Source organism: Schistocerca piceifrons, chromosome X (assembly GCF_021461385.2).
Source record: "Schistocerca piceifrons isolate TAMUIC-IGC-003096 chromosome X, iqSchPice1.1, whole genome shotgun sequence".
NCBI classification, from domain to species: domain Eukaryota; kingdom Metazoa; phylum Arthropoda; class Insecta; order Orthoptera; family Acrididae; genus Schistocerca; species Schistocerca piceifrons.
The window spans coordinates 400,137,233-400,151,689 of record NC_060149.1 but is presented as its reverse complement, the minus strand read 5'-3'; the positions used below and the strand labels follow the sequence as shown (position 1 = coordinate 400,151,689).

The 14,457-nt window shown below is 40.4% G+C and overlaps 1 protein-coding gene across 1 annotated transcript in view; it reads left to right on the top strand.

Annotated features, from left to right (window-relative positions):
• Positions 1 to 14,457, top strand: part of LOC124721817 (nonsense-mediated mRNA decay factor SMG7-like) — a 199,603-nt gene that overhangs the window by 157,489 nt on the left and 27,657 nt on the right. The window contains exons 17-19 of the mRNA XM_047246937.1: positions 2,840 to 3,009; positions 9,644 to 9,900; positions 12,369 to 14,069. Of these exons, the coding sequence (XP_047102893.1) occupies positions 2,840 to 3,009; positions 9,644 to 9,900; positions 12,369 to 14,069 (2,128 nt within the window). The remainder of the gene's footprint in view (positions 1 to 2,839; positions 3,010 to 9,643; positions 9,901 to 12,368; positions 14,070 to 14,457) is intronic.

Below are 14,457 nucleotides of genomic sequence, written 5' to 3'. Positions count from 1 at the left end.
GCTTATCATGAGCCAAAGGATATGCCAACATCAACAGGAAACTATATGATAGTGATTCAGCAATTTTCCAGAGCTATTTTCTTTATTTACTTCTTCCACATTGTCATCAGCAATTGGTGTGGTAAGGCATCCAGGGCAGTCGTCATCTTCTCCACCCTCTTTGAAATGTTTATACCACTCATAAACTCTTGTATTACTCATAGTACATTTGCCAAAAGCTACAGTCGACATTTCGAATGTGGTGCTGCACTTTATTCCATTTTTCAAGCAAAATTTAATGCAAAAATCTTTGATCCACCTTTTATGTAAGTAAAAATTCACCGAGCACTTGAAAACACGTATAATTTTTTCGACTGTCAACAATAAACTAAATGTTGAAAACAGCTCAAAATGCAGAGATGCATTATGAGCATTGTACCAACTAGGTGATAAAAAATTTGAAAATGATATGTATAAAGCCCACAAAATTAAATTCCCATTGCTTTTTGATCACACCTCATATGTAGGATATTGATGAACAAGAAGATTTGGTTTAGAGTAGGGTAAACTTTAGGGAAAAGGTTTCCCAGTTTAAAATTGAGCAACATTGAATGTCCTACAAAAAATATCATATTGATTTTTTCCCCCAAGACTAATAGTTTCAGCAGTGCAGGGGATTAAAAAAATCTCAGATTATTAAAAATATTGTTTTAACAGTATAAAACCAGTGAAGGGCGTTAGAAACATGTAAGTGCAGTGCAGACGTATATTGTGTTGTGGTGTAACACGGTGGAGGGGCAGGGGTTGGAGGGTACAAATGTGAGGGAAGGTGGGTAACCGGATTGTGGTCATTCACTTCCCTCCTTCATATGTCTGCAAACTGAAGAGTGAGCAGCGATTCCCCTCTCTGTCTACATCACAAAGAGGCAACTACAGGGTGTTTAACAAAGTTACACCGACCCTCCACATCATGCCTTGTGAATCATCGGCAATGCATTGCCCAGATGTGCCTTGGGGTATTTACTTTTCACAAAGTGTGCTAACACTACATGACTGTTGGCATGAGTTACTAATAATTCTAATGCAAGAACTGCATAAGGACATAATCTACGTAAATCTCTGCACACTGTTCTACGCTATTAGAGGGGAAATTGATTTTCAGTTGTCCTGTATGGCAGCTTTAGTTTTCTTCCAGGAAAGGCAACCTCCCCCCACTCGGAGCATTGTTCACTTTGCAGTTTACAGAGTGCCTATACCTTCCCAGCATTTCCAGTCCAATTCTCTTATGTGAATACACATAATATCTTCCCTGAACACATGTTTACATAGTGAGGTTATTTTCAGTTTATTAAATGATTGCTTATTTGCAGTTGTTAAGTGATCTTTTATGTAAAACGTTCTTCTAAACAGTGGTGGAGAAGTGTTTAACTTGGAAGTGTGTTGTTGTCAGAGACCTATGTAGTTTTGGTGGGAAAGGGATCGGAATAGTAAATGTGGCCCCTTGCTGCTGTCTCATCATTGTATTGTAACACCATATAATTGTGTTGTAGTCACTTGGTTATGAATTAATGAATAACCAGAAAGTTATTTCATTTCTCAGATTGTTAATTGTGTTACTAATAAACAAAATAAGAGGTATAGACCGTCTGTAAACCGAAAAGTGAGCAGCGCTTGTCGTGGGAAAGTTGCCTTTCCCAAAGAACACTCCATCTGTCATATGGGATGACTAAAAATCAATTTTCTCTTTATCAGTGTAGAACAGTGTGCAGAGATTTACATAGATTCTGTCCTTACACATTTCTTGTGTTAGTATTATTTGTAACTCATATCTGCATTCCAAGTAGTGTTAATATATTGTGTAAAAAAATAAAGATCCCCTGCAATGTCTGTGCTGTATGTTGCTGGTGATTCACAGGCGTGATGGGGAGTGGTGGTATCAATTTTTGAAACACCCTGTAATTACTTCTTTTGGTGTAGTATGGTACTGGTGAGGAATCACCTCCTCACTCTTCAGTTTGCAGATGTATGGAGGAGAAAGGTGCATGACCACAATCTGGCAACCTACCTTCCCTCGCAGTTATACCCTCCACCCTCCTGCTCCCCCCCCCCCCCCCCCTTTTCACCCTGTTATGCCCTCAGAGCACAACTTATCCCTTAATATGACTTTACTGCATTTAGATGTGATACCAACATTTCATATTTGTTTCTGACACACTTCATTTAAAATAAATGTTAACCTTATACCATTAAAACACTATTTTTAATAATCTGCGATTTTTACATCCCCTGCAGCACAGAAATTAGTACTCCTACAGAAAAAAAATTAATATGTCCTTTTTTTGTAGAAAATTTAATATAGTTTAATTTGATACAGGAAAATATTTTCATTAGAAGGCACAATTTTTGTTACTCAAGAAAAAGATAAAAAGTTTCACCTTTAAATGCCCACCCCGCACCCCACCGCTCACACCCCATCGGTCAGGATTCTTGGTACATTTATTTACAGAAATAATACCAATTCACAGGTGGATTAGTTGTTAAGTAAATAATTTAGAAGTGAATGAGACTACCCACCAAATAGCAGAAGTATTGAATTGTCAACAGACACATATGAAGAAGAAAAACTTGCTGGATTTCAGAGTGAATCCTTTGTTGAGCTAGAGCACAAAACACACACACACACACACACACACACACACACACACACTCGCGCGCGCGCGGGTGTGCACGGGATTAAGGGTGCACATGCATGCCAATATCCAGTAGCTATAAATCTGACAGTGACTACAAAAACATAAGTGCAGTGATATATTAAGTATTATTTCAAGGGATATAATAGCACTTAATTGTTAATTTACAGGAAGGATTCAGGAGAAAATGATAAATTGGTATTTGAACTGGCGTATATGATGCCAGCAGATATGGCACATAAAGAAATTGCAACTGTTCAAGAGACAAAGGATGACATTCTTGATACTTCCACACTGACTGAAATTGGTTCCCTTGATTCGGACAGCACATCAGGAATTGGTACGTACTGATATGTTATGTACTCGTAGTATAATACAGCTTTTTCATATGATACCAAATATGCAGATGCTGTTTATTACTTGTTTTCTCTTTTTTTTCCATCATTCCTTAGTTCTCCAACAATTTCTTGGTTTGTTTGTGGATTTCTCCGCACAAAATGTTTGGGCATTTGCTGCAGCACCCCGATGTCCAATTATTTGAATATAAGAATTTGTCAAGGTTAATTTCGGGCATAAAAAGGATCATGCTTTTTTATTTTCTTGAATTTTTCATGCATATCATACAATAGGCCTATTTTGGCAGTGTTGCCATTGTCAAGTGCAACTACGAACTTTACATTTTGTAAATTTCATTTACTTTTTTGATATTTGTGTGGGGATTTAATTGTAGATTATACTTACATGTAACTGGACAAGACATATATTTTGCATCGTTGATGAATCGTTCTGGCAATTGTTGCACTTTTATGATGGTAAAATAGCTGTGTAGTAAATTGACTGGTAGTTAACAGTTTTCAATGGTGCTGTATGTTTACAGATTCTTCTTCTTCTTCTTTTCTTTTATATATATATATATATGTATATATATATATATATATATATATATATATATATATATATATATATATATATATATATATATATATATATACAAAGATGATTTGACTTACCAAATGAAAGTGCTGGCAGGTCGACAGACACACAAACATACACACAAAATTCAAGCTTTCGCAACAAACTGTTGCCTCATCAGGAAAGAGGGAAGGAGAGGGAAAGACGAAAGGAATACATGGAATGTTTCCCTATATATATATATATATATATATAATGGAAGGAAACATTCCACGTGGGAAAAATTATATATAAAAACAAAGATGAGGTGACTTACCGAACAAAAGCGCTGGCAGGTCGATAGACACACAAACAAACACAAACATACACACAAAATTCAAGCTTTCGCAACAAACTGTTGCCTCATCAGGAAAGAGGGAATTTTCAAAAACAGAAAGCGGAAAATAAGACGACAGAAAAGATTTCGAAATGCAACAGTGACAATAACAAACGTAATTGTTGGATTCAAATTAATGATATCAATATAATGGAAGGAAACATTCCACGTGGGAAAAATTATATATAAAAACAAAGATGAGGTGACTTACCGAACAAAAGCGCTGGCAGGTCGATAGACACACAAACATACACACAAAATTCAAGCTTTCGCAACAAACTGTTGCCCCCTGATGAGGCAACAGTTTGTTGCGAAAGCTTGAATTTTGTGTGTATGTTTGTGTTTGTTTGTGTGTCTATCGACCTGCCAGCGCTTTTGTTCGGTAAGTCACCTCATCTTTGTTTTTATATATATATATATATATATATATATATATATATATATATATATATATATATATATATTAGTGATATCAATCAGTCGATTCTCTTTATGCATTTAAAAAATCAAAACCATAAAGCCAACAAAATTGCAATTGCACTTCAAATCTTATATACAATACCAGAAGGACGCACCATGAACATAATGGAAGAATTGGAAATTTATATAAACGTGCAAAATTATCCACACAACAATTAAACGAACAGACTGACTTCAAACACAAATATTACGTAGAAAATTTTTTGACATTCTGGAACATGAGAGTGGGTAAAAAATAAACAACTAAATTATCTTTAGCTCAAACAATACCACTGACAAAGCTGTAAACATACAGCATCATTGAGAACTGTCAACTAGCAGTCAAATTACTACATGACTTTATTTTACCATCATCAAAAGTGTGATAGAAGACAAAAAGATTCATCAATGATACGATATGTAAAGTCTCACCAGTCTAGACGTAAGTGTACAGGTACAGTTAACTCCACATACAAATATTGCAAAAATAAATGAAATTTACTAACTGTAATGTTAGCAGGTGTACTTGACAATGACAATGCTGCCAAAATAGCCATGTGGCACAAAATGAAAACAGGAAATAGACAAATATTATATGTTGGCGGTGCTAACTTGTACTTTGCTGTCACTTACATCCTATCCTATTCTTTCTTTGATGTTCAGTTACAAGTCCTGATGTTTGAATTGCCACATATATTGATAATATTTTTAAGAATCATTTCAGTAGCTAGTACATTGCTTGTGCATTAAGCAGAATGTAATTTTGTATGTCCATCCAGATACACAATGTAAGTAAGTAAAGCTTTACAAATAAACAAAATTCAACATAATAGACAACATCAGAGGCAGTATCAAAATGTGTGTGAGGAGTTGTCTGGAACAGTGCACTATCATGAAATATTTGCTTGGCATGTTAAAAGGGAGATTAGTAATAGGTTGTCCCCCCTGCAGGTCCGAGGTTTAGAATAGGCCCGAGGTATTCCTGCCTGTCGTAAGAGGCGACTAAAAGGAGTCTCTCATTTTTCAGCCTTTATGTGATGGTCCCCCGTAGGGTTTGACCTCCATTCTTCAAAATTTTCCTGAAAAGTGAGCCAATTGGAGAAGAGTGCCTTACATGGTGCATCGTGTCCATGCGGTGAGACCTATCGCATCCTTCGTCAATGTGGATCTGGACTTCTGCTCATTCTGCAACTGTTGGGTGAGGTCACCCTTCTGGGTCCATATTTTCCATCAACTGTGCAGTATTGGTTTCTACGCTGACAATGATAATGGATTTGTTTGCTTTGTTGCACCTGATATCGAGCACGGTAACCAGTCCTTTGTGGTAGGGCCACCATGTACCCTGTTGGTTGTAGCCCTTGACCGCAGAGGGATCGCTCTGCTGATGCCTGCACCATTAACTCCCTATGTATGCTAAGTAGTAGATGCCAGTCACTCTGGGGCATCGGGACTCCTGGCAATGGCCATCCTGCCAGGTGGCCTTTGCTGCTGCTGGATAGTGCCCGTGGCAAGGGCCCCTGATTGGAGTGGGTGGCATCAGGGCAGATGACATGCGATGAAGCATAGTACATCATCTCTTGCTGGTGGTCAAACACTAGCAGTCCAAGCGTTCACAGGCTCAATTTAATGCACAGAAGTATGACCCCATATCGTTCCCCTCCCTGGCCACACCATGGGAGGACCGTCAGGCTAGGGATGGCAGCAGCTCTTATTCACCCTGGTACCTTGTCTCTTTGAGAGCTGATGGGGAATCTTTCATGATGATGAAGCCTCAGTTTTTTGTTGAGCTTATAGAGGACAAGCTCAGGGAGGTGGAGCGCTAGTCCAAAATGAGATCTGGGTCAGTCTTGATCAGAACAGCATCTTCTGCCCAGTCATGGGTGTTACTTGCTTGTGACAAGGTGGGAGATGTTTCTGTAACCATCACACCCAATAAGAGCTTAAATATGGTCCAGTGTGTCATATTTCACAGGGACCTTCTTTTGCAGTCTGACAATGAGCTGTGCACCAATTTAGAGTGGCGAGGTGTACATTTTGTTCGGTGTGTACACTGGGATCCGAGGGACAATCAGGTTGCCACCGGTGCCTTCATCTTGGTCTTCGAGGGTGATACGTTACCTGAGAAGGTCAAGGTGATGGTCTACCACTGTGATGTAAATGCGGTGCTTTAAATGCGGGAAGTTTGGCCATACGTCTTCCAGCATCACACTTAAAGACTGCAGACGCCCATCACATCCCAATACTCCATGTGCCCCGTTTCCCACCTGTGTCAACTGAAGAGAGCACCATTCGCCTTGCTCGCCTGACTGCTGGATTCTCCATAAAGAAAGGAAAATCATGGAGTATAAGACCCTGGACTGACTGACCTACACTGAAGCTTAGAGAAAATTTGAACGCCTACATCCTGTATGTAGGACATTGTCATACGCCACCGCTACATCAGTTTGAGCCGCGTCACCTCTCTCAACCCCCGTCACCTCTCTCAACCCCCGTCACCTCTCTCAACCCCCGTCACCTCTCTCAACCCCCGTCACCTCTCTCAACCCCCGTCACCTCTCTCAACCCCCGTCACCTCTCTCAACCCCCGTCACCTCTCTCAACCCCCGTCACCTCTCTGCTACGGCATCTGTTAAGCTTTACACCTGCTTTCTTCATTGCCCATTAGGAAACCTGGTTCCTGGCAATGTGGACCCCTGCTCTCCATGGCTGTAAGGGATATTACAGGAACCATAGCAGCTATAATAGAGTGACAGGCGGAGTTTGCATTCATGTCCTAAAATCAGTCTGTAATGAACCTGTGCCACTTCAAACCCCTCTTGAAGATGTGGCTGTCAGAATAAGGACAACGCAGGAAATAACTGGCTGCAATGTATATCTACCTCCAGATGGTGCAGTATCCCTGATTTTATTAACTGCATTGAGTGATCAATTCCCTGAATCTTTCCTACTTTTGGGAGATTGTAATGCCCATAACCCCTTATGGGGTGGTACCGTGCTTACTGGATGAGGCAGAGATGTCGAAACTTTACTGTCTCTACTCAATCTCCGCCTCTTAAATACTGGGGCCGCCACATATTTCATTGTGGTTCGTGGTAGTTACTCAGCCATTGATTTATCAATTTGCAGCTCAGCACTTCTTGTCCACCGCAGAGCATATGACGACCTGTGTGGTGGTGAACACTTCCCCATCTTCCTGTCACTGCTCCGGCATCAGGCCCATGGACGCCTGCCCGGATGGGCTTTAAACAAGTCGGACTGGGAAACTTTTCAGCTCTGCTGTCACCAATGTATCTCCCCCACACGGGAACATCAATGTGATGGTTGAGCAGGTGACTACAACAATCCTTTCTGCAGCAGAAAATGTGATCCCTCGCTCTTTAGGGTGCCCCCGGCGAAAGGCAGTTCCTTGGTAGTCGCCGGAAGTCGCTGAAGCAATGCAGGAGCATTGGCGAGCTTTATAGCAGCATAAGCAGCTCCCTTCCCTGGTGCACCTCATTGCCTTTAAACAGCTCCGTGCCCGCGTTTGCCAACTTATCAAACGACGGAAGCAGAAGTGTTGGGAGAGATATGTCTAGTCCATTGGTTGCCATACGTCACCTTCCCAAGTCTGGGCAAGGATCAAACATGTTTTTGGGTACCAGAACCCAACAGGTGTTCCCAGTGTTAACATAAAGGGCGTGTTATCTACCGACGCAATTGCGATTGCCGAGCACTTGGCTTAATGCTTTCCTTGCATTCCTTGCCTGATAGCTGCAGTGTTTTCACTGCCGAGCTGGTGGCTATATCTCGTGTTCTTGAACACATCCGTTCATGCCCTGGGGAGTCGCATCTTCTGTGTACTGACACCTTGAGCACATACAAGCTATCGACCAGTGCTACCCTCGCCATCCTGTGGTAGCGACCATCCAGGAGTCCATCTATGCCTTGGAACGGTCCAGTCGTTCAGTGATGTTTGTCTGGACTCCAGGTCAAATCGGAATCCCAGGCAATGAACTTGCCGACAGGCTATGCGGAAACCGCTTATGGAGATCAGCTTCTCTGCAACTGACGTGCATTCAGTACTACGCCACAAGGTTTTGCGGCTTTGGGAGACGGAATGGCATAACCTCAGTACGCACAACAAACTGTGTGCCATTAAGGAGACTACGAATGTGTGGAAGACCTCCACGCGGGCCTCTCGCAGGGACTCTGTGGTTCTCTGTCGGCTCCGCATTGGCCACTCTTGGGTGACACAGCTATCTCCTGTGTTGTGATGACCCATGTCAGTGTTGGTGTAGGGCCCGGCTGACAGTGGCCCATATCTTGGTGAGCTGTCCTCCTCTGGCTACCCTGCGACAGACTCTTGAGTTACCGGACTCATTGCCATCAATTTCAGCCGACAACACCTCATCGGCTAATTTAGTTTTACGTTTTATACGTGACGGTGGGTTTTATCATTCTATATGACTTTTCGCGCATGTCCTTTGCCCCTTTTTGTTCTCCACCTTAATTCATTTAGGCTGGATGTTTTAATGTGTCACAGAGTGGCTGGCTTTTCCTTTTTATTCTCGTTGTCGGCCAGCCACGATCATCTGCTCTCGTTTTTATCCCTTCTACCTGTTTCTTGCTTCTCTCTGTGGTTTTCTTTTCCTGTATTGTCCATAGTAGTGTTGGTTGTCCTTCCATCGTTCTTCTGGTTCTTCCATTCTCTTGTTATTGTGCTGTATGTCTCCTTTCTTTTCTTCTTTCCCATGTGTAATTATTTTACCGGGAACAAGGAACCAATGACCTCGCAGTTTGGTCTCCCCCTTTAAACAAACCAACCAACCAATAGGTTTGTGGACAGAACATATTTACAGGTATATTACAAGGAGACTAAATGAAAATTATGAAATCCCCTAATGAATCTGTTTGCATTTAATCTGATTCTTCTGAAATAAATGTCTGAGGTTTAGTATTGGTTTACTTTCGTTTCCCCACCCTTACCATTCTCATAACTCTGTCCCTGCCGTCCCCTTCCTCCCTGCCACCACCACCACCCTGACCTCAACCCTCCTCCCCTTCTTCGTCTCCCCTCCCCCTCCCCCTCCCTACTGTGTACAAATATATATAAAGGTACTACAAATTTGTTCATTTAGTTATTGCAAAATTGTAAAATCTTCTGAATGTTCTAGTTTAACTTCTAGTGTGACAACACATTCGAATCATTTTTAATCACTTTCTAAACTTCGATTTTTGTTTGTTTTAGGTGAGGGTACAGGAACACAAACTCCACCAGATTTTTTTCCTGTCAGTTTGCCACCACCAGTGATGAGAGATGAAGAATTGCCAAAAAATAAAGGATCTACACTAGTAAAAGAGACTTCCTCAATTACCACACACTCATCAGTTCAAACTTCATCTCATGGTCCAGGAATTATGAAAAAGTATCGTCAGAATGTTGCAATGCAGGCTATTCTCAAGAAAATGGACCAAGAATCTGTTAAAACAGCAGAAGCAAAGCAGGTAGGCACCTGAATATACAGGCTATCCCAAAACATGTTGAGTACAAATCGTATACACAAGAGAGGATCCTAAACAGAGTGCATTGAGAAAAGAAATCAGTTGTCGGAAGTGAATTTTTAGTTTTTTTATTGACTTACTTACACCATATGGAGGCAACGTTAACTTGTATCTGTTATTAAAAGTGAATACTGCCAGTCTTACTGCATGTGTTATAACAATATACAATATTTGTTTAAAAAATGGGGATTTTTGTTTGTTGGAAAGAATTTTATTTGTTTGGCTACATTAATGTTATACGTTCAAAATAGTCCCTGATAGATATTAAACACTTAGACCAGTGCTTTTTGGAAGCCCTCAAACACTTCTGGAACTTAATCTTTGGGTTAGCTTTTATCTCTCTTAATAATCTGTTTTAGTCTAACAGATATGTGTCAAGCAATGGCCTTTGAAGGCTTTATTTATTTTTAGGAACAGAAAAAAGTCATATGGGCTGTCTGAGGAATATGGAGGCTGGACCAGTATTGTTTTGTCACAAATTCAGGCTCCCTTTTTCTGCATTGCTTCACACAAATGTCATTGAATTTGTAAATAGTACTCATTGATCATTCAACCTTGTGGCAAGAACTCTGTGTGCTATGCCTTTAAAATCGAAGGACACAGATTGCATAACCTTCACATTTGACAGCACTTAGTGAGCTCGTTTCAATGTTGGCCATCCAGAATGCTTCCATTGGGATGATTGAGACTTACTCTAGGTGTCATACCCATAAATCCGTGTTTCATCAAGAATTAAGGTCCATTTCAATGGTTCTGTATAGCTGTTGACTTCATCTAGCTACTTCTGAACAACTTAAAATCACCGCTGTTTTGTTCAGAATTCAACAATTTCGGAACACATTTTGCTGTCATACATCTTATACCAAAACATGTGAAAAGTTTCCAGGGGTGATCTAGTTCATATGCCAACATCATCAGTCTTTTACTGACTTCAAAACTCATAGACTCTTGTTTTTCTTACAGCAAACTCACCAAAAATAATATTTAACATTTTTAAAATTTTATTGCTCTTCATTCTATTCATATAGCAAAATGTGATACAGATTCTCTGAGTCATTTTATACAAAATATTAGTTGCCAATATTATCAAAACACATGTGACCTTTTTGACAGCCAACAACAGACTGAGTATCTGATGTGGTTTACACTATACAGGTACTTTTGAAATGTTTACCAACACGATGACAACAAACTCTCACAAATTGGATGAATAAAGCACACACAATTATTTCACATACTGTTATTTTTGGACGCGTCTAGTGTACAATATTGCCTTACTTTTTCAAATATCCCTACTGTTTGTTTTACAATGAGACAGGCAACCATGACCAGTTCTTCCTTCTTTCTTGTAGGATTTTATACACACAAGAAATAATGTAACCACTATGGGGGTGGGGAGGGGACACTGTGAACATCTCTCAATCAGGATTTAGAATCCTCCACTGTGTGTGTGTATGATTTTCATCGTAAAGGTATAGTACACCATGTAAAGGATATAAATATAAATGGTTTACAATGAAAAAATGTGTATAACCTGTGTGAATGTATTCTTTCCTGGGGTATCTGCATATTGAAGCTTTCGAGGTTCCAACAGGATAGTAGAGTTAAAACTGTATATATTTTTAGTTATAGTCATGTCCATCATTTGCTAGCAGTCAACAGAAGAGTATGATACAAATTTGCAAGTCACACAGTTTCAGTGTTGTTTCCATGTTTCTATTGAATCACTTTCATCATTTATATCTTGGCCTTCATGTCCAGCAGAACATTATGTAGCATAGCAACACTGCAGAAAGAGAAGGAATCTCATAATCATTTCAGTAAATAACTTTTCTGCAGTTACACTTTATTTCATCATAACTAAGTTAAACTTGAATAAAAACTGCTGCAGCTGTTATAAATCCTTTTATTAAAGCCACAACAGTTTTGTAATTTAAATTATATTGTCAAAGATATTGTCCTGGCATATGTTATTCCTAGAGATAATGGGCAGAAGTTTAAACAAGGGGAGAGGATGAAACGATAGCCCCATAAGTTGTCAGGGGTTTACATCACTGCCTATAATCACTGCCAGTTTGAGTATATTGACTAAACAGGAAGGTCCTTCAAGGTTTGGTTTAAGGAACATGTTTCTGGTTCGGGTCCTGGTTCTGCCTCAAGTTCACATTTAACTGACTTGGGTCACTCAGTTTCTAGTATTACATCTGGTCTTACAATTTTGCATACAGAACACAAGGGTAATTTTTTTGACAGTCTTTTTGTTGTGTCTGCCTGCAGCTCAAAAATCTGCACTGTGTGGTGAGTAGCAATCTGTCATTTTCATAATATTGTCTTTATTCCAGGATTTTCCATTGTCAGACTAAAATGTCCAATTTTTTTTTTCTGTATGTAATAAATATCTTTCTTTGCAGGTCACTTTTAAAACACCTACACCAGTTGGGTCAGACTCAGAAAAGAAAACCCAGAATAAACAGATAAAAGGATCCCAGGAAAAGCAAATTGCACAGCAGACACCAAGCAAAACCATAAGTATTGCAGTACATACTAGTAATGATAAGAATAAATCTGCAAATGCTTCAGATTCTGTAGGGAAAAATGTTACATTCACCCTTCATGGTAGTCAAGAAAATACACAGATACAGAAGGAGAAACTAAATGTTCCCGATAAAGTTCATTCACCTGCCATCAACTTTCAGGATAAGAATGCAGCACCACTGATCAAAATGGGGCAGGATACAGTCGCTGGGAGTGCATTTTTGGGGTCAACCTCATTTGGTTCACCCACTCCACAAGAAAAGAGCTTTACAGTGCCTGCCCAAAATTCACAGAAGAAGAGTGTAACGTTCACTGATGAAAAAATTTTGTCATTTGCTGCCCAGGTGTTCCAGAATAGAGGTTTGGCGTATAAGGGCGCATTTTCTTCTCAGGTACAACAGGATAAAAACAGTCCATTGTCCTCTCCAGCTGTTCAGGAGAAGGCATCACCATATGTCACCCAGGGAACCGACAATAAAACTAGCAGCACATATCCTGTAGCTAACATAAAAGAGAAGCCTATTACATACTCTGCAGTAGTCCAGCAAGAAACAGCTAAACAACCTATTGCAGAAACGTCTACATGGATTTATAACAAAAATGCTATGCAGCCACCGCCTCTTCGAGATGTGCGTGGCCCTGTGGCACCGACCTCCCAAACCAGACCAGAATTGCCGGGAACACAGGTCTTCGGAGGAGTCGGGAGCTTTTCACAAGATATATTGAAAACTCCATTATTTAAGTTGCCCGACATACAAGAATTACGCAATACATCAGACAGTAATGTGTCGAGCCCACAACTGTATTCGTCGGGAAATGCTCTCGGAACAGAAATGCAGAAAATACCACAATCACAGTACTCTATGGAAATTAATAAAAGTGTGTATACCGGGCCAGATGTGAATACGAAACCAGACTTCACAAATGTTTCCAGTGTCGATTCTAGTCAGCTCCACATTCCCGCAGCCATAGGAAGTGAGCATAGTGCATTTCAGTCTCCAAGTGTAAATTTTGCACATCCACATTCTGGCTCTAGAAATTTTCCTGATCAATTGGGGAAAGTACGGCCACCTCCAGGTTACACTCTGGCTCATGTTCCACAGACACCTGTAAACTGGTGGAAGGAAGATGTTACACCTGCTTCTCCATTGACAACTTGGTGGAAGATGGATACGTCCTCGGGAAACAGATCAGTCTCACATCCTCCTGGAGATGACAGTACAGCCATACAGTACAGTCCTCTCGGATACAGAAGGCCACCATCACAACAGTTACCACTAAATCTTGGAAATGAAGGTTCTGGGAAAACAGACACTGGATATGGCAGCCACTTATGGAGTATGAGCTCACCTAGTTCATCTGTGGAGGTAAATCTGCATCACAAACTGGTTGGTGGCACTGGGCAGCAACAAGCCAGCTACACTACCAGTGGCCATCAGCAACCAACCTACTCAGCTTCAGGCCAGCAGCAGACCACTTACACAAGGCCTGATAACTCCCTCACAGGAATGTTCACCTCTGACGTAAATATGCCAATGTTTGGCCCACGTGATACAACAGAACGAGGATTGTCGGAGGTAATTATTTAATAAATGCACTATTCATACTTCATTAATTTTATATTATTAGAGCACTTAACATTTATCCAATATTTTGTTTTATGCAAGATATCACTACAGTATTAAAAGTTTTGCTTGCTAAGTCTTTGCATCTGATGGCATGATAAACAGGGGAGAAACTGGCACAGATTAGTATATTATCTAAGACTTCTTTACCAGGTTATCTTCCAGTCGTTAGTTAGTTAGTTAGTTTTTTTTTTCCCCCTCCAAATGATAAAGCTGTTAATTAAACTGAGCATTCAACTCGATTCTGGCGGTATGCGAGAAAGGGGAGGCATCTGTGAGGCAGGGGGGGGGGGGGGGGGGGGGTTAAATAGTAGAGGGAAACCAATTATCAGTTACAGTA